Here is a 26,778-nt window from a genome sequence, read left to right as displayed (position 1 = left end):
TTAGTGGCATCTCTTAGCTTAACAAAAAAAATTGTTTGTAAAAAAAAAAACAAAATGGCGGAAATATGACCGATCCAGTCACGGTGACAAATTCTGCGGGCGTCAACTTCCTGGTTAAACTTTTCATCTGAAACAAAAAAAAAAGATTTTGTTATAATGAGAAAGCTTTAATGAAGTGCGTAGTAGAGGGATTTTCATGATTTCGAAAAATTAGACATACATATATAACCATGAGTTCCTGAAAAGTGCGATTTTTACCCGTGTTTTTTGATATAATAATACTTAAAAAACTATAAAATAGCTATTTTTTTAAAAATATCGCTCTGTCGCGCACTTGAATATCGATTTCTTTATCAAATGCCGTTTAGTTTACGTGAATTGATTGAATAGTTCTCTCGTAATCGTGACGCCCGTATTGTAAAACATAGTTTTGAGAAAACGAGCTCTAAAGTTTTTGTACAAGAGAAAACCTTTTCTGTTCAACTTACCGGTCGCGACTGTCACTAATCTTGGTTGATATTAATCAGCAATACCCGGGCCGTATATTAGACCCTCGGATTCTTCATAAAATTTGTTTTCCACGGCTCGTGCCTCCCTTCTCGCAGTCCGCGCTTCCTTCGCGGGGGCGGAACCGGACTTTACTTCTCTCGGGTCGATTATCTCGAAAAATATTTATCGCAGCTTAACGAAGTTTTGGTAAAATATTTTTAAACATTTTATCTTTCGATTAAATGAAAAAAAAAAAAAAAAAATTTTGAAAGTTCTATAGGTATCTCCCCCCTTAAGTCTAAATTTTTATGTCAATTTATCGTTCTTTATCAATTATTTTCTAAAAGAAAATTGATCATATAAATAAAAAACAAAAACAATATTGACTGACCTTCACTAAAACCTTTTATGAGCTTTTAGAAGTGCATTTTTGAACAGCTGATTGCGAAAAGGCAATTCGCGCCAAATTATTCGTTTACTTTTGCACGTGATACGATTGTTAAATACACATCCATTAATTATAGTAAAACAGGGAAAATAAAGGTAAAAATATGTAGTTATACCCGTTACTCGTAGAGTAAAAGAGTAGATTCGTTGAAAAGTATGTAACAGGCAGAAGGAAGCGTTTCCGACCATATAAAGTAAATATATTCTTGATCAGGATCAATAATCGAGTCGATCTGGCCATGTCCGTCTGTCCGTCCGTCTGTCTGTCCGTCTGTCTGTCCGTCCGTATGAACGCTTAGATCTCAGGAACTACAAAAGCTAGAAAATTGAGATTAAGCATGCAGACTCCAGAGTAATAGACGCAGCGCAAGTTTGTCGATTCATGTTGCCACGCCCACTCTAACGCCCACAAACCGTCCAAAACTGCCACGCCCACACTTTTGAAAATTAATTTAATATTTTTTCATTTTTGTATTGGTCTTGTAAATTTCTATTGATTTGCCAAAAAACTTTTTGCCACGCCTACTCTAACGCCCACAAGCCGCCCGAAGCCGCCACGCCCACACTTTTCAAAAATAGTTTTTAATTTTTGATTTAGTCTTGTAAATTTCTATCGATTTGCCAAAAAGCTTTTTGCCACGCCCACTCTAACGTGAAAGACTCTCCTTCGCACTCTCACTAGCTGAGTAACGGGTATCAGATAGTCGGGGAACTCGACTATAGCGTTCTCTCTTGTTTTATTTTTAAAACCTCTTTCTATTAAATTCATTTTAATACAAGTAGTTTGCTCATGTTAATTATTCACTATAAATATGCAAAACAGTTTCACCCCAAAAACTAACAGACTCTGTAACCTATAACAGCACCCACAAATGGCTGTTAAAAGTATATGTAACTGAACATTTGGGCTAGAAATTAACTGAATCTTTATTAATTGTTTTAATTCAGCTGATATCCATCCTGGACACATCGTTTTAAATTAATTTCATGAGAATTGTCGGGAACGACAAATCACATCGCCAATCGGGTGAAGCAAGGTAACTCGATACAAATGGAGAGGGGAGCACAATCGGGAAAGGCCAAAAAATTCTCACACAAAGTTTCGCCGTACTCACTCACCTGTTGAGGAGGACCGAGGGGTGGATGGCAGGAGGACTCCCGGGGGACTCCGCCGACATGAATAATCTGATAAAATTGCAGTCGCATCCTTTGCGGGCTGTCACCACTCCTGTATTTGCAGAAATGGAGGGTTGCGGTTGTTCGCTTTTGCGAAGATGGCTATCAGCTCCTCGACGGCACATGACTTGCCCAATGATGTTGATAATGATAGTGCCGATCGGTGGCTAATAATATGTTAAATGGCGTAATTGAAATTTAATATTTATCCAAGGGATTACAGGATAATCATTTTCGGATCGCCAAAATGGCATTAAAGATAGCGGAGCGTATCCAGAAAGTATCGCCTTACAAATTCTATTTGGCGCGCTTCACTCAAGTGTACTCACATCCAGAAGAACGAAAAGACATTGTTGTGGCCAAGTTGAGCTGTAATTCAAGTAGTTGTCTCAACTAGCAACGGTGATCGATACTCTCCTTAGGAGCGGGGGCGTCGGTTATCGTCCCGATTGCACACGCAGATGTCCCAAGTACTCCAGTTCCAGTTCCCACTAAGTCATGGCACATCATAGAAACGATAGAGTCCACTGCAGTTGTGGTCATATCGACTGGGGGGTTTACTCACAAGATAAAGGAGCCTTTCAGTAAACATAGTAACAAAAAATTATTAAAAAAAGAAAGAGTGTGATATATCCTAGCAAATGTAAATTGACACGTCAAAGTGCCTATCGAAGAATTTGGTTTAGTTCCGACTATTAGCCGATTATTGATATATATAGAAACATAAGTTTGACACTTAAATTTCTATCGATTTGCCAAAAAACTTTTTGCCACGCCCACTCTAATACCCATAAACCTCCAAAAACTGTGAGTGTTGAAGACTCTTCTTCGCACTTCCACTAGCTGAGTAACGGGTAATAGATAGTCGGGAAACTCGACTATAGCGTTCTTTCTTGTTTTTAACGTATGTAGTTAATACATGTGAAGCTTAACATCCAATTTATTTGTATTTTAATAGAATATTCTAACGTGTCCAGTGTGCCTCGTGGAGTATAACTCACTTTTCGTTTTTTAAGAATTTGATTTCATATATAGGCAAGTTTGAGTTCAGACATAGCGACCTCCTGAACATTTGGAGGCGTAACAATCGGCAAATAAGTTACGTTTCAGATTACGTTTATTCTGCAATCAACAACAATAATCTGGAATCGAAAAAGACAGAAAAGATTGACAAAAAAATAGTCAATTTTGAAATATTCATTAAAAGAAAACTGCCCGAGTGTAACAGACAACTAGACCGATTTATTTCCAAACATACTAAGTGGATGGCGTCTAAGATAACAATTCCTGCTAGTGATTTTGAAAACTCCAAGACACCACAGCAAATGGGACGCCGAAACTTATCTTACCAAAATGCAGGAGCAAGATTATGTACACGTACACACATTTACAGGGAATGTTACCGCCGTAATTAAAATTCAACAAACTTGCGCTGCGTCTATGTCTCTGTATGCTTAATCTCAACTTTCAAGCTTTTTTAGTTTTGGAGATCTCGACGTTCATACAGACAGGCGGACATGGCCAGATTGACTCGGCTATTGATCCTGATCAAGAATATACATACATACATACATGTACATACTTTATATGGTCGGAAACGCCTCCTTTTGCCTGCTACATACTCGTACTTTTCAACGAATCTAGTATACCCTTCTACTCTACGAGTAACGGATATACAAAAAAGTTTTGGGGGGGAGCTTTCTGATCCTTACACAAGGATATGTAATAATCAGGTGAAAAGTCTAACACGGATCCCATGTTTTATTGTTAAATTTTATTAAATAAATACATAATAAAAATAATATTAAATAATAAAAATAATTAATTATTTTTTTGAATTTTATTTTTTTGACCAAAAACAGTTTGTATTTACAATTTTATTTATTAAAGTTAAATTCTTCGAAGATTTAGAATCTAAAATCATTTTGGAATTTGGTGAAATCTCTTGTTTTCTATGTCAAATAACGGGTGTTTTTTTTAGAGGTATAGAACTTTAAGTTGGCATTACTGTTCAAGATGGCGACCGATTTAACAGCTGTCAAGTGATTTATTCTCAGTTTGGTTTGGCAATTCGTCATGCGTGCTTACAAAATCCAACTCGTGCAAGAATTGAAACCAAACGATCATCAAGCAAGGCGTAGATTCGTCGAATGGGCCCAAAACGAGATTGCTGTTGTTCCCGATTTTTCATAAGCCTCCAAGATCTTGTGATTTAACACCGCTAGACTACTTTTTGTGGGGCTATGTAAAGTCATTGGTCTATGCGGATAAGCCACAAACGCTAAACCATTTGGAAGACAACATTCGCCGTGTTATTGCCGATATACGGCCAAATATTGGAAAAAGTCATTGCAAATTGGACGTCCAGATTGGACTACATCCGAGCCAGCCGTGTAATGTAAAATGTAATGCCACAAGATTATCTTTCATGTCAATAAAATTCATGTCAATCGAATAATCCATCGTTGTTTTATTGCAATTTAAAGTTCTATACCTCTAAAAAAAACACCCTATATAAATGGTAACTTTTTTTTTCATAAAAAAATGAATTTTTGGTTCATGGTTTTTATGCAGATAACTTCCAATTCACAGATAAGTTTTTAAAATTAAAAACATTTTTTAGAGTGGGCGACCTTTACTGTGTCTGCGTCACTGAAATCTAGACGATTTCATGGTTTCGAGACATCGATGTTCATACAGACAGGCAAGAGAACAGACGTACGGACAGTAGTATCGGTGCCCATCGATAATATGCGAATTAAATATTTGTTATTTTAATTTTAAATTGGTTGCAAAACATTAAAATAAATTCGCTTGAGTCAAAAATACAAATAATACCCATATCTTATAGTGGAATAAATTTTTACAAAGAGCTTAGCACGTTTCTTGAGGTAATATGTTTTAAGGACTTCTAAAAGTCTCCTCGCTAAATGACAGACTAACACTTTTATTTCAACGGCTTCAAAAATTAAAACGTCGTTAGGACTTAAAATTAATTTTTGCAATAGAGAAATATTCTATGAAAAGTATCCATTTCCACATTGTAGTACATTAAAACAAACGGTGCATACTCTGACTGGTTTGTTGATGCCGAATTTTAAAATGGGCACATCATTACTGGAACATTTGGAGCATAAGACCCGTCCACAATGCCGGCTAACGTATAACAATTAAAAATTTATAATATTAAAAAAAAAATATTTTACATTTGTCAAAAATTGCGTTCTTACCAATGATGTTTTCTCATAGTAATTGTAAATTTATTTGTACAATGCTGGCAGTAGTCACACTCTGACCACGGTGATTCCTGTGGCAGCTGGTCCAATAATTTGTGAAGTAATTGATCCGTGGCCAGCTTAAAGTTAAAAATATTAATTCCATCTTTATTTTCAGTACCAAGGCAAGCCCCTGCCTTTACAAGAATTTTACAAAGTGGTGATTGGCCTCTCATAAATGAAAGCAAAAGAGGTGTGTTACCGTCCATATCAGGAATGTTAATTGGATACTTCGGCATACACTCAAGAAATAATTCACAAATCAGTCCGGCTGTATTATCTTCTACGACCCGGCACAATTCATGCATGGGATTTCTACCCTTTAAATTAGTTGCTTCCGCATTCACTCTCGATTCGGTTAAAAGTTCCCGCACAATGAATAACTGGGCGCATCGCACAGCAATGTGCAAAGCATTATTGCCGTCAGCATCTGTTGCGTCATAGTCAGCATTGTTTTGAATTAACGCAGAAACTGCAGGAAGATTACCGCATTCTATAGCAACATGCAGAGGTAATTTTTGAACAGCATCTCTTTCATTTATACGGGCGCCAGCTAAAATTAGATTTCTGGTAATCATTTCGTTTTGTGATGCAGCTGCTAGGTGTAACGGCGTCGATTGATTGACGTCATGTACCCGAGAATTGACATCTACTTGAATAGCTAATAAAAATAAAACACTCTCTAAGTCATCTTTTAAAATTGCTAAATGCAGAAAGTTTCGACCGCGCAGGTCCATTTGCTCTGCTGCTGTTGGAAATCGATTCAAAATACGTTGAGCAGCGTTGTGATTACGGACGTCCAATGCAGTTGCAAACTGTGTGTTTCCAGACCTGTCACGTAGCTTAAGGTCTATATCAGGATGACAAAGAAGTATGGATATTATCTCATCATGGTGGTTTTCAATAGCTCCATGAAGTGGGGATTTGCTTTCAGCATCAACTACGTTAACATTAGCACCATGATCAATTAACGTCTGAAGAACTTTAGTTGGGCCCCAACGACAACATAAATGCAGCGGAGAAGCCTTATCTTGTGCCTCATCTCCACCCTCTCCGTTGGGGCCTGGCTGACGCGCAGAGTCTAAGTCGCATTGGCTTTGAATTAGAAATATAGCTACTGACTCTTTGTTTTCATCTATTGCGCGATGTAATAGAGTTTGCTGACATCCTTCAGGTCCCTCGTGCCAACAATCTGTGTCAATACCATGTCGCACAAGTATAAGTGCTACGTCTTCGTATCCTTTCTCCAAAGCAGACCATAATGGTGATACTCCATTTTTGTTAATGCTTAGGGCGATTCCTTTCCTGCAAAGTTCGTCGGCAACTTTAGGAAGATCATGCATAATCGATAAATCCAATGAAGAATCCAGATTATCTATTAAATTTTTTAATTACACTGAGTTACAAGTTAAGTTAAATGTAGTAAACTATGTTGATGGGCCTAAAAAGTCCGATTGATATATATATATAATAATGATAATTTAATTTTTTTTTAACTTTTAGTAAACACAAGTCGAATTCGTTGACACGTTACTGGGATAGTGTGAGTACGAGAGGGAAATTTCAACATTTTTTTGCATAGTTATAGAAATTGTCAAAAATAAAAGTTAATTTAAATATATATACTTTATAGGATCAGAAGCGCAATATAAAAACTTATAAATAGAAAAAATAACGTATTTACATTAAAAAATAAATAACAATTGTCATATTTATAAATATATATTTTCTTTCTTTTTACACCTAAAATGAAAAAATATTTACAGGCAATCGTAAGATTTTTTCGATTTCTATTTGGGCCTAATCGTACGATTTCGTTTTCAGGAGCTCTGGTTTTCGCAAAATTTTTGATATCGGAATTTTTTTTTTTTCTCATCGCTTCTTGCTGCTCAAACGCCTGTTTTATTTTATTTGTCAAAATCAAACAACGTGAAAAATGCCTTTTACATTTGCAATTGCTTGCTTTGAAGCTAAGAAAAGGCAGAAATTGGAGGGCTTGAGAAAATCTTGAGCTGCCACCCTTTTCACAGTTTTAATTCCGATGTTCGTAATTACTTTTTTACTGCACTTTGACCATTTAAGTAATTAAATTAAATAGCATTATTTACAAAGAAAACTTTTGGTCCTCTTTTAAATAAATTAATGAATTCTTTTATATTTTATAAGTATTTTTATCCGCCTGATTCCTTCCACGAACAGTATGGCAACCTTCGCGATGTGGAATTAACATCAATAGACCACTGAGTTAAATATTTTTTTTCCTTTAGTAAATAAGATCCGATTTGATATGAAAACAGGCACTTGCTTTTCATTTCGACCAGACCGTTTTACAAATCGAAAAATTCTTACGATTTCGAAAACCGGAGCACCAACTTTACGATTTCAAATCGAAATCGTAAAAATCTTACGAATTTGATAACCGGAGCATGCAACCTGATAAATAAAATATATATAGAAACCAAAAAACTATGTCCAAATTTGGTAAAATATAGTGCACCAGAATCCGCTTGCGTTTAAAAATGACCGAAAACAGATTTGAAATTTGTGCATTGAAACCAAGCTGACTTTTTTGATCCGGTAAATGTAATTTTTTGGTGTTACACAAATTTACCTGATAAAGCTGTAATGTCTGCACCCTGCTCCAGTAAAAATAATGATGTATCACTATCTCCATTCTTAATGGATTGATGTAAATGTGATAAGTTATCTTTATTCTTTCCGTTAACATCTGAGCCGCCTCGGATAAGAATAGAAACTAGATTGGTTCTCTTAAGGGCTAAGCATAGGCTTAGGGGAGAGTCACCATTAATATCTTGGCAATTAAAATCAATATTATGGTTTTTTAACTCAACAAAAGCTTCTAAGGCATCAATGGCATTAGCTTCAACTGCAATGTGCAATGCTGATCTTAAACCGCAGTCAATGTGTTTTAAATTGGAGGAAGCACCATTAACAATCAACTTTTTAACTAGGTTTGGCATGTTGTTCAAAGCAGCTATGTGTAATGCTGTTAACCCACGTAAATTAAAATGGTCTAAATCGGCAAAATCAGACAGAAAAATTGCAGATTTTTCTTTACGATGTCCGTCCAACGCAAGCACTTGTAGTATGCTATCCCCGGTCTTTGACTTTGTAGGATTTGTTTGTGCTCCCATACTAAGAAGTATTGAGGCTATTAAGAACTCGTGGTCTCCCATTGATAAACTTAGTTCCAAAGCACACTTTTCGTCTAAGGTGCGCAAATTTATATCAATACTCGGCACTTTAAGCAAAAGCTTCACCATCTCTACATTTCGTCTAGCAATCGCTATATGCAAGGGCGTTTCTCCTTTTGTGTTTTGTATATTTACGTTTACATTTCTTTGCAAAATCTTATTCACAACTTCTATTATTTCTGAGATATTGTCCGGATTATAATTACAAATAATGTGTAATGCAGTATCTGAAGATTGTCTACAAAAAAAAATTAATTATTTATTTTATTAACTATATTTAAAATGTTTATACTTTGATGGAAGGTCTAAAAGACAGTTTTGGTCCAACAGAAAGTTAGCAGAAAAAGCATCACCATTTTTTAAAGAAGATTTTAGGAGCGAACATCCCTGTTAGAAAAAATAATTAGCAAATTTATTTATTTAATTATTCATACCTCTATATTAACAGCATTTATGTTAGCCTTTCCGTTTTCTACTAGAGTCATCGCAATTTGGGTATTTTTTGAAGACAAGGCCATTTGAAGAGGCAACAAACCATTTTCAGAAAATGTATTTACCAGCTAGTAAAAAAATATAAAAGAAAAATACAACGTATTAAATTATGAGCGTGCTAAAAAAATTAGATGATGCAAATTTTTATCCCCGTTACTCGTAGAGTAAAAGAGTATACTTGATTCGTTGAAAAGTACGTGTTACGTAGAAGGAAGCTTAGCTTTTCGACCCTACAAAGTATGCATATTTTTGAACAGGATCAATAGCCATGCTGATTTGGGTATGTCTATCTGTCCGTATTACCGTCGGTGTGCTCGTACGTACTCGTATGAACGTCAAACTTAGGGACTATAATAATAAAAAAGTTGAGATAAAGTATGCAGATTCCAGAGACATAGATGCAGCGAAAGTTTTTGGCCCAAAGTTGCCACGACTCCTAAACCCACAATCCGCCGAAAAGTGCCACTACCACACTTTTGAAAAATGTTTCGATTTTTATTGCATCATTTTATTAGTCATTATTGTAAATTTCTATTTGTTTGCTAAAAACTTTTGCGCCCGCACGTTTAACAAATTGTATTTTTTTTTACATTTAATTATTATACCCGTTACTCGTAGAGTAGACGTAGACGTATGAACGTCGAAATCTCAGGAACTATAAAAGAAGGTTGAGATTAGGCATACAGATTCTAGAGACATAGGCGCAGCGCAAGTTTGTTGACCCATGTTGTCGCGCCCACTCTAACGCCCACAAACCGCCCAAAATTGCTACACCCACACTTTTAAAAAATGTTTTGATATTTTTTTTTATTTTTTTCTTAGTATTGTAAATTTTGATCAATTTGCAGATCAACTTTTTGCCAAAATTTTATTGCCACTCCCAACCTAACGCCCACAAACCGCTAAGAACTATCACTGTTTTCCATCGCACTTCTACTACATAGCTGAATAATGGGTATCTTCGCTCAACTCAACTATAGCGTTTTCTCTTGTTTTTTTTCTTTATTTTTATCGATATGCAACTCGCTTGTTATACCCGGTACTCGTAGAGTAAAAGACGTCGAGATCTTAGGGACTATTAAAGGTAGAAGGTTGAGATATATAATGGACGATATATTGCGCTCCCACCCTTGTAGATAGATAACCACTTGCTACTGGAACCATCGCTGCCAGAACCAGTGCCTAGGGGTCGAGACACCGCGCCATCTTCGCAAGCAATCTTGATCCTAGAGCACAGACGTGGTGAAGCTGATTTGATTTAGCTTCGCCGTCGTTCGAGTCGTCGCTGACCGATCCGAGGAGGCCAACCGTCCAAAGGATCACTTGATTTGCCGACTTTACTCCTGAGCTGCGTAGTGGTGTTCTGGGCGGTATAAACGGAAACTTGCATCCCATCTTAACACCCATGAGCTATGTGCAGCTTAAGTTGTAGTGTAGTTTTCAATAGACACGAAACCATGTATTTTAATCGGTGTTTTGTAAGATTTGTAAATTGTTCTATATGTCTTTTGAAAATATGTCTACATGGAGATTTTCTCCTGAAATAATTTGTTTGCCTGTTTTGTAAAAGATATTTGCTCAATGGTCTTCAATAAAAGATTTCAATCGTAGTTTTATTGGATACTGCGTACTTCAAAGGACAATGACCAGTTACATGTTTACGTTTTTTACCCCGTAAAAATAATTTCTCTGATTCTTATGTACCCATACAATGGCAAGGAGTTCATCCTTATAGGTGACGAATTCCTTTTGATTTCCCGGATTATTTTGTAGATCCCAGGTATCCTGCGTTATTAGATCAAATGGTTTCTCACAATCCTATACAGTTCATGCTAGGTCATGCCCACCCTTAACAAAGTGCCCATAAGGGCCGACATAGACACATGGACTACTTCCTTTAACTTGGAGCCTCGTGCACGGTGCATCCCATAATTTCATAATTTAAAACTCGTCCTGCTGCATTTAATTCAGAGTGCTAATTTAAAGAAAAGCATACAGTCTTGTAAAACCTTTGGGTTCAATGCTAACTTGTATAAGTCTGTCGCTATAAAGCGAAAGAAAAAAGGGAAATTAGGAGAAATAAGTTTCAAAATATGTTCCGCAATGTAAAAGCAAGCACATGGTATCTGGACAAATGCAGAAGTGTCTGGCACGGTTCTTCATCGAGCAACGTTAAAATGATAAAGTAAAAAGTCCCCGCAAAAACGATTTTTCAGGCACAAACTTCGACACCTTTGACATTGCACAACAAATGCTATGAATACAATAACGAAATGTCATATACTGGTAAAGATGCGCTATGTCAGACGCTTCCAGGAAAGTACCTTTGTATGTGTGACTACGAATTGGCTAGCGCAATCTTTCGTAAAACTCTACGAATTAATTCCAACATACATACAATTAATAATATATATATTTATTATATTTGTGTAATTGTTTTGGGAATTTGCAATTGTTACCACGAGTGCTGTAAAGGGGGACATAATTACTCTAACTCAACAGCTTCTTTAACAAGCTCTTAAGGAATTTATCTTCGTAGCTGGTCCCACTTTAACGATTTAAGCGCTAGGTCGCTGAAATTTCGTTCTAAATGGAAAGAATATATAACGTTCAGTTATTGTATGTAACATACGATACCTACACAAATAACCTTATAATTATTATTGTTTTAATATTTTCGGGTTTATATACACCAAATTTAATGAATACATGTACTTACCAGGAAAAAATGTTAAGAAAGGCTTCGCCTCCCATTTCCTTCAAAAGATCGTCCATGTCTGTTGGAATATACTTGTCGTCACAACAATTAATGAACAAAGAAAATGCACATATATTCAACATATTTATTGCTCTCTCTAAATCCTCTTCTGTTTTTGAGAATAAAGGCAAGTACAAAACAAGAGAGAATTCTTTTTCTTAATTTTTTCGTTGCTTTAGCTTGTGGCCGAGTGTCCTTAGTTTTAAGGCAAACTATCCGTAGACTTAGAAAAGTATTATGATCAAATTCATGGCAATCCTCCCATGATTTTAGGGTAGTTGCCAATAACAGAAATTTTAAAAAATTGAACTTAAATTAAGAAATAATCGCAATCGCAAGAAATCTTGACTTTATAACAGATTATTTTTAAAAAATCTATGTATTAGGGTGCTATTTTCTATAGGTCGATTTTCTAAAATGCATAAAATTGTTTTTATGAGTGTAGAAAGAAACGCAACAAATGCTCAGTAGCGCAACCTTGGAGCGGTTCAATTTATTGCCATTGTAATTTGTGTGTGTACATTGTACACTTTGGCGTGGCCAAAAAGTTTTGACATACAAGAAAATGGCAAAGCTAATCATATAATAGAGTTCAAAACATTTTCAATAGTTTTATCGGTTTCTGGCAATGTTTCCTTAAAAATACGATTGCATTAAAACTCTGGTTTAGTTTTCTGCTTGTCCCAATGTGCGGGAGAGCGGCGATCAGCTGATCGCTCGCTCGTTTCTGGGCAGCGCATACAACGGGAAGAAGAGATGAGAGGCCAAAAATCAGTCTGAATTTGCACACAACGCTGAACGCCCGCTGCCGGTCTTACTTTCTATTTTTTTACACACACACACGTCTGTACAAAATTGAAGCTTAAAGTAAATCAGTTAATAATTATAACGATTGAAATTAATTCGACTGCACGTGCAAAAATTCCAAAAGTTTAGTGTGTAAATAGATCACGTTAGATCGCGGTCGCGTTAAGTTTTCAATTCGACTCGCCGACATAAAACTGCGATAAATAGACGGGAAAAAAAGACCCTGACTTTTTAGCGGCTTCTTGTAAGTCGAATCTGGTGGACAAACGGAGTAAGTGTACAAGTTATGTGCGGGACAAGAATTTATTGAGTTTTCATATTAAACATGATTATTTAGGGTGGTGAGTTGCGCTAAGTTGGGAATTTTTTTACACTCGTTATCATAAAATCAAATTAGTCAATTTGCAGCAAATCGGATTCGCAGTCAAGGAAAACGAAGATTTATTTAAAGAAGCGTCTAGAAAAAGTGGACATGTGGGCATGTTGCCACATGATGTCAGTGCCCAAATTTTCGGGTGAATGTGTGGACTGGCCAGGCTACTATGACGCCTTCACAACAACAATAATCTGAGCAATGTGCAACGGTTTCATAAAGAGTCGTTGAAAGGAGGGCGCGATAATGACATCCAACAAATGCAACTCACGGATGCAAAATACGCCGTGGCTTGGGGACTGATGATAAAAGATACAATAATCGTCGTTTCGTACCACATGAACGCTATTTACGCGTTGCCCGGGCTGCAAAAGGAAAATACAGAAGTAATACGGACGATGTTAAGCACGGTCAATGTTTGTCTGGCTGCATTCCGCCGCGTTCAAGCATTGGACGGGAAATCGCAGCACTGGTTGGCGCATTACGTAGCATCGAGGTTGCCCAAGGAGCCTGACAACGCACCATCAAGAAAGCGGTAACTCCGTTCCTACGTATAAGGATTTAGAATCATTTTTGAATGATCGGCTGGTCATAATGGATGCGATTGAAAAGCAAAGTTCGTCGTACGACTCCAATTATGGACCAGGATCTCCCGACCCGAGCAAACGAGTGCGAGTGCATAATGCACAGGAGCACTCATGACGCCCTATCCGCCTGTTAACAGCGGCAGCGGCGACCATGTTTTGCGTCGATGCGCAACCGTTCTAGCCTTGGATTGTTACAGGAGGAAGGATAAAGAGAGCAGGGCGAAACTACGCATTAATTGCACCAGCAATAAGAGCTGCCAAGTTTGTGGGCAGCGCAATCACACGCTGTTGCATTTCCCAGTAGTGGCTCATAATCAATCGTCGAGTCGCACACAGCCGCATCTGATCCGGCCTTCAGCGCCGCCTCTTAGTGCACCTGCACAAATGGAGGACGTATTTAAGCAAAGTCTGCAGGCGACGGAGGACCCAAACTCGCACGCATCTTATAGATGCCATTCAGCAACTTCATCGAATGTCCCTTCGAGAAATGTGCTTCTCGCCACTGCTCGTATCGCCGTACGAAATCCGGTCAACGACCGGATTGCTCGCATCGATCAAGCATCTGAGGCAACCATAGTATCGGAACACGTCGTTCAGTCTCTGCACCTGAAGCGGTCAGCCACCAGAGGTCTGCATGAATACAGTCAAAGCAGCATTTGGTACTCTCACTCAAAGTTCTGACTGACTGAGTGAGACATTAAGTAAAACGGATTTGGCAAATGTGGTAAAGGCATGAGTAAAAAATTTACTATATTCGAACGGCGAAGAAATACACAAATGAGTACTTGCGACCGAGTACTCGGAATAACCGAGACGGCTAACTGTGCGCCGCATTGGTGACGTCAAATTTATGCGTATTTGTTTTTTCGTTTTTGTCTTGCTTTTTAATACAAGATATAGAAAAATAGAAAGACGTGGATTAATCAATTACTGAATGCAGAAACAACATTTTGTTTATAGTATCAGAATTGTTAAATTAATTGTGTATTATTAATGTGTTATTCTATTTACACATATATTATGTTGTACATATGTACGCAATTTACTAAGAACTTACGCTTTCGTTCGAGCTCTGCATTCTCATAATTGAATATGCAATTCATGAACGATGAAATTGCCAAAATTTTATCCGAGTACTTTAAACATTTACTCTGCATTCACTCATTCTATCCATTCCGCTTTGGATTGAATTTTACTCATTCCGCATATAACGAAAACAACGCTAACCAATGCGTAATTCAGTCATTTGAAACCGTTTCGGCATGCCGAATTGCGAGTTAGGCTTGTGAGTACTCAAATAACCTAAAATTTTAAGTGCACTCGTGCAGACCTCTATCAGCCACCCGAGTGTACACAGTACACAGTTTTGAAATCTGTAGTTTTAGTCACGCCACAACATTGGGATCATACTCGAGTGCTCTCATGGGCTCCTCATTACGCGCGGTCAAAGCGAGTAGATCTCATTATAGGAGCGCACATGTTGGCGCAAATAATGTTGCCTGATACCAAGATCGGTTTGCAAGGCGAGCCCATAGCTCAGAATACGCACTTCGGATGGATCCTCTCTAGACGTGCTGAAGGAGTGGGGGAATCAACCCAGTTACGCTGTCATCGAGTGCATTTGGACACCGAGGCATTGCTGAAGCGTTTCTGTGAGGTCGAGTCGGTTCCAGACCGCCCTACAGCAACAGACGAGGACAATTGGTGCGAGTCCTTTTTCCAGAAGACTTTTGTGCGTCGATCGGATGGCCGCTACGTAGTGCGGTTGCCCTTTAAAACCTATCAAGATCCATGGTTCTGGGAAGATCTCATCAAATGGCACTTAATCGGTTCCTGCAGTTGGAGAGACGTCTGTCTAGCAGCCCAGATGGATCCGCTCGCATGGAGTTGCGTAAATGGTTCCGATGGACCATCAGTGCAGTCGGACCCCTTTAAACTGGACAGTATCAAGGCACTGAGAATGTATTGACTCCCAAATTATGGCTGCTTTAAGTTTCAGGTCAATTTTGAGATACCAGCTAGTTACACCAAAAGTACGATCCTGTCGAGCATAGCGAGGTTGTTCAACCCGCTGGGTCTCATTGCGCCAGTCATCATCTCAGGAAAGTTAATTTTAAAGGAGCATGACCATGCTGACGGCCATAGTTCAGCGGACTGTGCGACAAGACAAGAGGGCTGGCCCGGAGTGACTTACACGCAGTCAAGGTGACTGCCCTTCATCGGAGATCGGACAGGTCGACATTAATGATGCCGCGCTAGAGGCAAAGGCGGACAAAGTTCGCGTTCACCACGCAGTCCCAAGGTTAGCGCTTCTGGAACGTTTTTCGAGTTTTAGCCAGGTGGTACGAGTCATAGCATATATATTTCGGTTTAAAACCAATGCTATCAGGAAAGGAGAAAGGTGGACTGGTCCTCTAAGTATTCAGGAGCTGGACATTGCTCTGTTCGCTATCGTACTCATCGTTCAAAGAGAGTCATTCTCATCCGAGCTGACCGTGCTTAAAAGTGATAAAAGACTGCCTCCCAGAAGTGATACGGTACGGTTCCTTAGTGATACGGTATTTGCACGTTTTGACTCTGCACGGAGGTGCACAGCTGACTTTGGCACGCAGTCACCAGCGGTTCTGGATACTGACAGGAAGACGAGCAGAAGAGAGACCAAACAGTTGTACGGAAATGTGTAAGGTGCTTTCGGACGAGGCCAATCGCTTTGACACAGCTCATGGGAGATTTGCCGCTTCATCGAGTGAACCACCCTAGCAGACCGTTCCTGGCGACTGGAGTTGACTATACAGGCGCTATAGAGCTGAAGGCAGCACGCTTGCGAGGGTCAAGCTTTTATTAGGCCGTTTTAATTTGTCTTGCAATAAAGGCGGTGTACTTAGAAGCTGTGAAAGGCCTCAGGACCGAGTATTTTATTCTGGCTCTGGACAGATTGTTCAGCATCTCTACAGTGGCAACGGAACCAACTTTGTGGGCGCGGACAATTTAATGAAGACGTTCTGCAGCAGGCTCAAGGATGATTACGAGATACTCATAGCCCCAAGCTTGCTTCACAGCGGACCACATGGCACTTCAATCCCCCTCAGTAGCCCAATTTTGGCGGGCTGTAGGAGGATAATGTGAAGTCGGTGAAAAATCATCTGAAGAGGGTCATTGCAGTTCGGCGTCTGACCTACGAGGAGTTGTCAACGGTGCTCATAAGCATAGAAGTATGCCTCAACTTACGGCCGCTTTGTCCTCTCACAGCTGATGCAGACGACTTAGAGGTGCTCACGCTGGCTCATTTTTTAATTAGGGACTCCACGTTGGCGCCTCCGGAATATCGACCACAATCCAAGTCCTTCGTGGTGCAGTTTCTCATTCATCAAACAATACTACACTTTTGAAAGGCCAGGAGTCGATACTGACTAGCTCGAAATCAGCGCCGTCGGCGAACTTTGGCCAGTAGTAATAATTCGGTACAGGTGAACCGACTTCCAATAGGAGGGTCATTCAGTTATTGCTATCTCCTTCAGCAATAAAGGATAAAAAAATATAAATTTATCAATTCGACACAAAACTTCTCGTGTCGAACAGAAGTAAAAACCCAACATTCAACAGGAACCGTGAAGAGTTTATTGAAATATGCGCTTTAACCAAACAGCAACATGCTAGAAGCAACTAACTGGAGAGTGGGCTAACTGGAGTAACTAACGGTCCACTCCAGGATATAATTTAACATTGGCTAGAAAGACCCTAAAGCCGGGGAACTTTGAGAACCCAAAACAAACATTTTCGACCAAATTATTTAAGAAAGTCCGTCGGAATCATTTCTCATTCATTCGAGTTTTTACTGAAAAGTACTTACGGAGTCTTCATATTTTTCAATGCACAGAGACACGACGTCTTCCCTTAAGAGTCTAACAGCAGCATGGAGAGGATGTTTTGTTTTGGTTTTAAGCATTTCAAACAATAAGGGTCCAGACATATGTTGGAAATCTTGAGTTGTAAGTTCATTCCAGTGTGTTGATATTATGCTGGAGCAATGTTCCAACAGTGTTGATGCACCAACTTCTTCGGCCACGCAATAAACTCTTATACAAGATCTTAGACCTACAGAAGTCACTAGTGCCCGTTCACATAATCCTAATAGCGATGGTAAACCAAATCGATGTGCGGCACGTAGAAGATCCAACGCAAGCCCGTCATGCTCCAAATCAATCAGATCAGTGTATATCCAACGCAAAAGCGACGATACCACCTCCTCATTTAAATCACTCCAGTCCAGCTCCTGTATGTTGGTCAATAGATCATTTCCCCATTTTTCAGAGCGAGCGTGAAGTACGATCTTATGTGCAGAAAATACTTTCGTATGCGATCGGATGTATATATCAGCATAAGTATTTTTACCGAATAATGAAGAAACAGTCAACGACAGTCGTGATAAAAAACTTGTTAGCCCACTTTCATGGTTTCCAGAGGTAGCAATATTCTCATTGTACTTTCGTTCTAATTCCGCATAATTGTGCTGGAGTTTTGTATATTCATCACTCGCCAAGTTATTTTCCATTTTTAATACGGAGGACGCCTCATTACTACCTTAAAATATACATTTAAAAATAAATTGATGTAATAAAAAATCTACAAAAATACAATTTATAAAGAGTGAGCTACATCAAGCTTTAAAAGTAGTATTAAACAACAATCTTTAACATTTCAGTATGTGTCGGTTCTCCAAGCTGCCACAAATTCCTAAATTTGTTATTTGTAACATTCCAACTTTGGAGACACAGATCAACAGCATTATCTTTATTATCTATGCAGATCAGCGTGAGCATCTGAGCTCTTTCTCCCTCGCGCTCTTTCTGCGCACCTACAACTTTATCAAGTTTATTATCAAGATTATTTATCAAGTTCTGTGTTAACTTCGTTTGACGATTCTGAGGTTAAGGAGCTGATCGATGAGCTGCAACAAACATTTTAAAAAATTCTGAGCGAGCTTGAAGAGCTCGATTTGGATGTAATTGAAAGCGATTTGAGCGAGAATTTTTGATGATGTTCTCGTAACGCTCAATTTCTCAGTTCGTGGGAGATTTTAAAGCGCGTCTCACAAATCCACGCCGTGGACCTCACAACCTTGAGAAGCTAAAGCGTCTACGATCCTGTCTGAGGGATACGCGAAACCATTCGCTTATTGAAAATTAGAATATAGGAAATTGGAATTGTTTGCATAGCTTTGGAATTGTTGCAAAACAGATTTGCCAATCTGCGTTTAGTTTTTCAGGCGCATGTCACTGAGACATTGGGGCTAAACGCAGTGCAGAGTGGTTCAGTTTTAATGCCTCGTGAGCTGTAGGATAAAATTAACACTCATATTCTTGCGCTACATGGAATGGGTTCAACGAAACAAATCGCTGGATGCATTATCGCCGAAGTTCAGTTACTATGTGAGAATCAATGGCGTTTCTGGAAACATTGAGTATGGCATGGCATGCTATGCGCCAGGCAATCAGGTGAGAAGCAACAGAGCATCTGATTTGCGTATCTCAGTGCTTCTTGCTACAAGTTTCAGCCCTTCGACTTGTGCGTTTTGCATTGATTCTGCACACTCAATATATTTTTGCCAGAGCTTCAAACCCTGACCCCAGCAAATCGATTTAGAGAAGCAAAAAGGCTCGCACTTTGCATAAATTGCCTCAAGACTGGGCATCAACTGAAGCAGTGCAATTCCAGCAATTGCCGTGCATGCGGATCTAAGCACCACACCCTGCTTCATCTGGGAATCTTTGCATCGCTTGCTTCTGACACACATCATGTCGTAGAACCCTCTGCATAGCCTGGAACGCTTGCTGCTCTTCTTGCACAGGATAAAGATGTTGCGCTCCTAGCCAATGCTATCGTATTAGTGAAGAAATCTTCGTTCCTTGCCGTGCTCTGCTCGACTCAACTGCACGTTATAATCTGATTCGCAAATCCAAATCGTTTTCAACGCAGAGACTTACTGATTGGCGCTGTCTTTTCTATGAACTGCTGTGCGTCGGAAAAGTAAAGCTTGGGTCAGGATTGCCGCTAATGCAACAGATTCAGTTAGTTCCGACAATTATCCTCTTTTGGAAAATCTCCGCATACTTTAGGATCAGGACATCCTGATTGACCAAAATGGTCATCGTTGAGTATATGGTCCGCTGGAGAAGTCTTTGTTGGAGTCAGTGACCTAAATCCAATCAACCTACCGAATAATCGAACAGCAACAGGATCAACGAAGCGAGCAGTTGATGAGCTGCGTCTGCTGCTCCTTAAGCATTCTGTAAAAACGCCTCTAACGGGAAAAGTATGTCAAGTCTCGCAGCTGCCAGAAATTTGTTATTTAAAAACATGCCAACTTTACACTTCACAACACACTTTAACAGCATTATCTTTTGTATACATGCAGATCAGCTGCGTGAGCTTCTAAGCTCTTCCCTCTCGCGCTTACTTTCTTTTTTATTATTCTCGAACTTACACCTTTGGTTTAGCGTCCTACTGTTCGCTCTGCATTCAATTCTGTCGTTCCGTATGCCAAGCATACATATCATTGCCAAATTTCCCGAAGAATGATAAATTGTCTTGAATTCGCTACCATAAAAATCGTCTTTTATTTTGCAAAAAAAAGGCTTATAAAAAGGCTTATTGGCTCAACAGTATGACTTTCGAATGAGTGTGTCCACTCCCACACTCTTAAAAATGTTTTATTTGGTTCATATTATTTTTGTTTTTGCCAATTTCTATCGCTATCCCATAAAGGCTACAAGCTGCAACAAGCCTTTACGCCTTTTTATGGACGGACCCAATTTTTTTTTTGAAAAATGTTTTTTTTTCACGTCAGGTTGTCCACAAGTATTTTAAAAACCAAAATATATCGAAATGAACTGGAACCGCATCACTTCATAAACCCTATTAAAGTACTTGTTCGTAAGGCCCTAAAATATGTTTGTTATTTTTCACTGTCTATATCTCAATTAAATGAATCAATAAAACAAAAAAAAATTTCACATAACAAACCTAACCAACATCTTTATGCAAGTTGCTCGCAATGACTCCGTTATATTAAATGATAAATGCCAAGTTCTCCACATCTAACTCAAGCAACGTTTTTAATTTTACAGGTGACACCTAGTTTCCACCACCTGCAAATGGAAACAATTCTTTCAATAAACGGCCACGCACACAAATCCCAACTGATTTTATTAAAACAAGACAGAACGCTATAGTCGAGTTCCCCGGCTATCTGATACCCGTTACTCAGCTATTATAAGTGCGAAGGAGAGTCTTCCACACTGACAGTTTTTGGCGATTTATGGGCGTTAAAGAGGGCGTGGCAAAAAGTTCTTTGGCAAATGAAGAGAAATTTACAAGACTAGCAAAACTGTGAAAAAATATCAATACATTCCATATCAAAGGAGTAAGCGTGGCAGCTTTGCGCGGTTTGTGGGAGTTAGAGTGGGCCTGCAAAAGTTTTTTTGCAAATAGATGGAAATTTACATAACTAATACAAAAATAAAAAAAATACGAAAGCATTTTTTAAATGTGTGGGCGTGGCAGCTTTGCACGGTTTGTGGGCGATAGAGTTGGCGTGGCAAAAAGTTTTTCGGCAAATCGAGAAAAATTTACAAGGCTAACAAAACCGTGAAAAAATATCAAAACATTTTTCAAAAGTGTGGGCGCGGCAGCATTGGGCGGTTTGTAGGCGTGGCAAAAAGTTGTTTGCAAGTAGATAAAAATTTACCAGACTAATAAAAAAATACCAAAACATTTTTCTAAAGTGTGGGCGTGGCAACATGGGTCAACAAATGGGTCGAACACGCTTTCTTCTGCCTGTTACATACTTTTCAACGAATCTAGTATACCCTTTACTCTACGAGTAATGGGTATAATCATACCTGAGTGGTGATCTATTAATATAGACTATTAGTAATAGAAGGAAATATAAACTCTAAAATATCATTACAACACTTAAAACGACCATAGATACCCAAGCACAATAGGCAGCGAAATACACATCGGGCGGTTTGAGAACGTTAGAGTGGGCGTGGCAAAATGAATCGACAAACTTCCGCTGCTTGATCCTGATCTAGAATATATATACTTTATATGGTCGGAAACGCTTCCTTCTGCCTGTTACATACTTTTCAACGAATCTAGTATACCCTTTTACTCTACGAGTAACGGGTATAATCATACCTGAGTGGTGATCTATTAATATAGACTATTAGTAATAGAAGGAAATATAAACTCTAAAATACCATTACAACACTTAAAACGACCATAGATACCCAAGCACAATAGGCAGCGAAATACACATCGGGCGGTTTGAGAACGTTAGAGTGGGCGTGGCAAAATGAATCGACAAACTTCCGCTGCTTGATCCTGATCAAGAATATATATACTTTATATGGTCGGAAACGCTTTCTTCTGCCTGTTACATACTTTTCAACGAATCTAGTATACCCTTTTACTCTACGAGTAACGGGTATAATTACTTTGGCTTATAAATTGGCAAGGCAAATATTAAAAGAAAAAAAATATCAAAAAATTACTGAATAATGTGGGCGTGTCAGTTTTGGTCGATAGAGTAAATATTTTTTGCCGTACCGATAAAAATAGCTAATAATAAAATAAAAAAAATTTAAAATATTTTAAAAGTGCGAGCATTTTGCTTTGGATGGTTTGTAGGCTTGGCTAATTCGTTCAACATTTTTTGCCATATCAATACAAACTGGAACAAATAGTAACAAAACGAAAATAAATTTTAAAAAATTTGGAATGGGTTGCAGTGTTGGGCGGTTGGTTGGTTTAAAAGGGGGCGTGGCCAAGTTATTTTTAGTATACCAATAGAAATTGACAAGACAAACGATAAAACAAAAAACTAAATAAACATTTATCAAAGCACTTTCAAAGGCAGTTTTATGCGCTTTGTAGGCGTGGCAACATCAGTAAACAAACTTGCCCTGCGTTTAGTTTAGAAACGTTTCCGACTACAAAAGGAATATATAAATATTCTGGATCGGGATCAATAGCGGAGTCGAACTTGACCCATGTTGCCACGCGCACAAGTCTCCCAAAACTGTGACACCCAACACTTTTAAAACATCAATATGTCTGAAAAATTTGAAAACTCGACAACATCATTCTATCCTGTTTTTTAACTAAATATTTCCTTTTTTATATATTTTGATCAAGAAGAAACAGTAATATCGGGACTTGGACCTTTGTCTTCCGGAAGTTACTTCGCCGAGCCATTCTTTCCATTCTTTAAACGTCAGTTTTCTCGAAACTATTTCACATTTGTGTAAGTGATAAAAAATAACTACTGAACCGATTTGTATAATCTAACATTAATTTACACTAAAGACTTTAAAAACACTACATATTTGGACGTTTTTTTACAGAAATTACAACGAAATTTTTGTGAAAATCATGAATTTTAGTTTTCGGAGCCTGTTTGACGGGGTAATTTTCGAATTTCGAAAAGTTTTTAGTTCATCGACGACAAAAAACCCTCTCGAGTAGACTCTTTAGACTACAATTGTGGCCAGAATCACTTATTATCATGATGTCAGTGGCGACTCTTGAAAAATTTGTCAAATTAGAATTTTCACTTTTGGAAAAAAATATTTTTTAATTACCTCAGACATCACTCTAAATAAATTATAAGAATATAAAAAGAATTAATATCCCTAAAAAGCGAATGCAAAAAAGACTTTTTCTACATCTAATGGTAGTTCCCCCTTAGGCTGTTACATTGGATTTTCAACGAATATAGTAAGTTATATTTAAACAAATCTTTTTTAAACTGTTGAAATGTGTTGCATTCTGTTTTCTTATGTTTATTCCAACGAATATGGCAAAGGTTTTCTGGACGCTAAGTACCCAAAACAAAATGTCTTGTAGACTTTTTAGCAGTAAATACTTATTCAGTCAATATTAAGTGCCAGATTTATTACATGCTGATTTGAATAAATTTACAAGACTAATAGAAAAAGAAAAAAATATCAGCCCATTTTTCAAAAGTGTGGGCGTGGCAGGTTTGGGCGTTTTGTGGGCGTGGCAAAAAGTTGTTCTGCAAATCTATAGAAATTTACAAAACTAATACAAAAATGAAAAAATGTCGAAACATTTTTCAAAAGTGTGGGCGTGGCGGTTTGTGGGCGTTATATTGGACGTGGCAACATGAATCGAAAAACTTTCGCTAAGTCTATGTCTCTGTATGCTTAGTCTCAACTTTCAAGCTTTTATAGTTTTTGAGATCTCGACGTTCATACGGACGGACAGACAGATGGACATGGCCAGATCGACTCGGCTATAGATCCTGATCAAGAATATATATAGTTTATATGGTCGGAAACGCTTCCTTCTGCCTGTTACATACTTTTGAACGAATCTAGTATACCCTTTTACTCTACGAGTAACGGGTATAATAATAAATTAGGATTTTAGCGTACAACGATTTATACCATGAGATCATCGTGAGAAAGAAATGTAAACGACCCTAAGTTGTGCGCAACCTCGCAAACAGTCTCTTTCCTACTGTAAAAAAAGATCACTGTACTTAAATTTTTGTATATTAAAAAAATAGGACGACAAACTACACAAACCTTTGCGAAAATTGCACTACTTTTGAGCTATACTAGTTCCCGAGATATTTACGCTTAAACGTACAGAACGGGCGCGCTAGAAGAAGAAAAATGTACATACATGTATATTTCCTAGGGGGTCGGAACAGCTTCCCAGACTTTATTTCCTGCACTTTCTTGTACTTTTCGTCGATGACCAAAGATTAAAAAAAAATTGAATTGAATTTACTTAAGGAATGTCTCGATTCAACTCGATGACATGGCAAAATCATTAGTTTTAAAAAACCACCACGATCATCGAGAAGGACTCGGTGAGTGTATCAGTCAATTTAGCTGACTCAGCCAAACTCATTATCGGCTCAGTGATGATTTTGTATAGGAGATATTATGAATATAATTCAAAATGCTAGGCAAAGAGTCGTATGTTCAATACTACATTAGTTTTTCTTTAAAAGCTATGGGACAGGCTAAATAGCAAATACACTTTTCGTATGTAAATACACATTGTATTTTGTCTAGTATGAAACGCAAATAGATATGGCTGAACAAACAACTGCTTTCATAACATACCCATTAAATATGTGTGCACAAATTATAAAATACGAGATTATTCACCAAGTACACCGCTGTTCTAAGAATTGATTCTATCGTATATGTTTATGTTCGCTCTTGAACTGGTTCCGAATGTAGTTTAGCGGGGTTCCTCACAGCTATCAGACCCGATACAAATAACTGTAAGTATAGGCCCTGTCCATACCCAAAGAAAATATTTTCTCGATTATAATTTTTGCATTAATTTTAAATAGGAACAAGACTCGGAAAAATAACTGCAAGCATTTTGAACCACCAAAAATAGATACATAATCGAAAAACTTTTTATTATGTCTCTCCATTTTTACACAAGTTGACACAATTTAAACAAAAATTGGAGATTGGGAGATTTAGTTCCCGTTGATGGAACCATGAATCAAACAAAATATTTGGATGTCCTAAATAATCATGCATTCCCTTCTGGTGATAAATTGATCGGAGAGTCCTTCATACTCCAGCAAGATAACGCCCCCTGTCATAAGGCCAAACTGATTACGCAGTTTCTGAGAGATGTTGGCGTAAACACATTGGATTGGCCACCTCAAAGTCCAGACCTCAACATAATAGAAAACCTCTGGTCATATATAAAGAAAATAAAATGTGCAAACTTATCTAGAAGTCGCGAAGAAACGATTTTAGAGATTCAAGCCTTATGGAAGGATATTTCAATAGATTATATCCACAGCTTGGTACAGTCTGTACCAAAACGTCTCCAAAAAGTGATAGACGCTAAAGGAGATATATTTTTTATTAATTTGTTATAATTTTTTAGTTCACATTTTTCTCTTTTCAATTTATGAAATTTAAATAATTTGTCTAAATACTTATGCCACCGATAATTTATAGAAAAGTAATTTTTCAACAATGAACTTATCCCTATGTTTATATTAGCTAATTTAACTACGATAGTCTACCTATTTACTAAAATTATGAAACAATTTTCCTGTAAGTAAACAATAAGTTACAAACAAATATAATGAATATTTTTCTTGTCTAAATACTTATGCCCACTTGTGTATGTCCAATTGTTGTCAACATTGGGAAAAACAATTAGTCCACGGCACTTCAGCTTTATCTATGCGGATCAGCAACAGATCGCGCTCTCTTGTACTCTCGTCTGCATCTTTGTCGTTGCGTTATGCTGTTCGCTCTGTATTATTCGGACTCTCGTTACCCCATGCATGCGCATCGCAAATAAGAAGAAATAAATAAAAAAAATAAATAAATAAAATTAAATGAGAAAAAATAAATAAAATCTCTTGAGTTAGCTAACATAAAAATTGTCTCTCATTTGCAAAAAAGGGTAATAAAAATAATTATTAGCTCAACATTAGTGAGCTTGTGCATTAACAATATTTGTCTGCAATAATTACACATTAAAGGTAAATAACGAAAGATGCCGCTGATTCTTCTTTGCACTCATCTTCCCGCTTGAACCGAATTTGTTGTTGTTGCTGTTAAAAATTCTGGAAACGTTACCGCTGATGCAAACAGGGTGACATTTTTGAGGCGCAAGGCACTGCCATATATAACAGAGTGGAACGATTAGCAGATTCTTTATCAAGTTCTGCGTTAACTTCATTTGACACTTCAGTTCTGCATGTGAGGTTGGAGCTGATCGACGAGCTGCAACGAATGTTTCGAAAAATAGTGAGCGAGCTTAAAGAGTTCGATTTGGATCAATTGGAACGCGATTTGAGTGAGAAATTCGATGATGTTCTCATAGCGCTTAATTCTTTAGTTCGTGTTGAGATTTTAAAGCGCGCCTCACAAATCCACGCCGACTCTACATTTGCGGACGACATTTCTCGGTGCGAATGTAGCCAACAGAAACGTTCACTCAAGAATAGGGCACCGCTGACCTCTCTTGAGGTACCAAAATTCGCTGGAGACTTTGCTAACTGGATGGATTTTTATTCTATGTTTCCGACGATATTATACAGCCGTCCTGAACCCACTGTCAGGAGTTAAAA

At 38.0% G+C, this 26,778-nt stretch overlaps 2 protein-coding genes across 9 annotated transcripts in view; one reads left to right on the top strand and one right to left on the bottom strand.

Moving 5' to 3' along the window:
* LOC120452845 overlaps window positions 1-23,679 on the top strand; it is a 28,731-nt gene extending 5,052 nt beyond the window's left edge. The window contains exons 3-4 of one of the 2 annotated variants that reach the window (XM_039637281.1): window positions 22,821-22,929; window positions 22,992-23,679. In XM_039637281.1, the coding sequence (XP_039493215.1) occupies window positions 22,821-22,929; window positions 22,992-22,998 (116 nt within the window). In that variant the 3' untranslated portion in view covers window positions 22,999-23,679. Of the gene's footprint in view, window positions 1-20,746; window positions 21,105-22,820; window positions 22,930-22,991 lie in introns of those variants that run through there. The other variant, XM_039637282.2, reaches the window with a different exon arrangement.
* On the bottom strand, window positions 1-24,923 carry LOC120452843 (rabankyrin-5). Of its 7 annotated transcripts, none has more exons than XM_039637273.2 (7): window positions 24,785-24,915; window positions 17,470-18,200; window positions 9,037-9,162; window positions 8,895-8,989; window positions 7,999-8,840; window positions 5,343-6,762; window positions 4,871-5,268 (listed from the first exon to the last, which is right to left on the bottom strand). In XM_039637273.2, exons 1-7 carry the CDS (start codon window positions 24,786-24,788, stop codon window positions 5,130-5,132), a joined length of 3,357 nt encoding a protein of 1,118 aa, XP_039493207.1. In that variant the 5' UTR covers window positions 24,789-24,915; the 3' UTR covers window positions 4,871-5,129. The 7 variants fall into 7 exon arrangements, with proteins under 7 accessions (XP_039493212.1, XP_039493207.1, XP_039493208.1 ...); XM_039637274.1 differs by having other exon boundaries at window positions 17,470-18,196; window positions 24,785-24,889; XM_039637275.1 differs by lacking the exon at window positions 17,470-18,200 and having other exon boundaries at window positions 24,785-24,911.
* Window positions 24,924-26,778: the final 1,855 nt, after the last annotated feature.

Source organism: Drosophila santomea, chromosome 3R (assembly GCF_016746245.2).
Source record: "Drosophila santomea strain STO CAGO 1482 chromosome 3R, Prin_Dsan_1.1, whole genome shotgun sequence".
Classification (NCBI taxonomy): domain Eukaryota; kingdom Metazoa; phylum Arthropoda; class Insecta; order Diptera; family Drosophilidae; genus Drosophila; species Drosophila santomea.
Note: the sequence above shows the minus strand (reverse complement) of the source record. Positions and strands in the feature narration are given on the sequence as shown.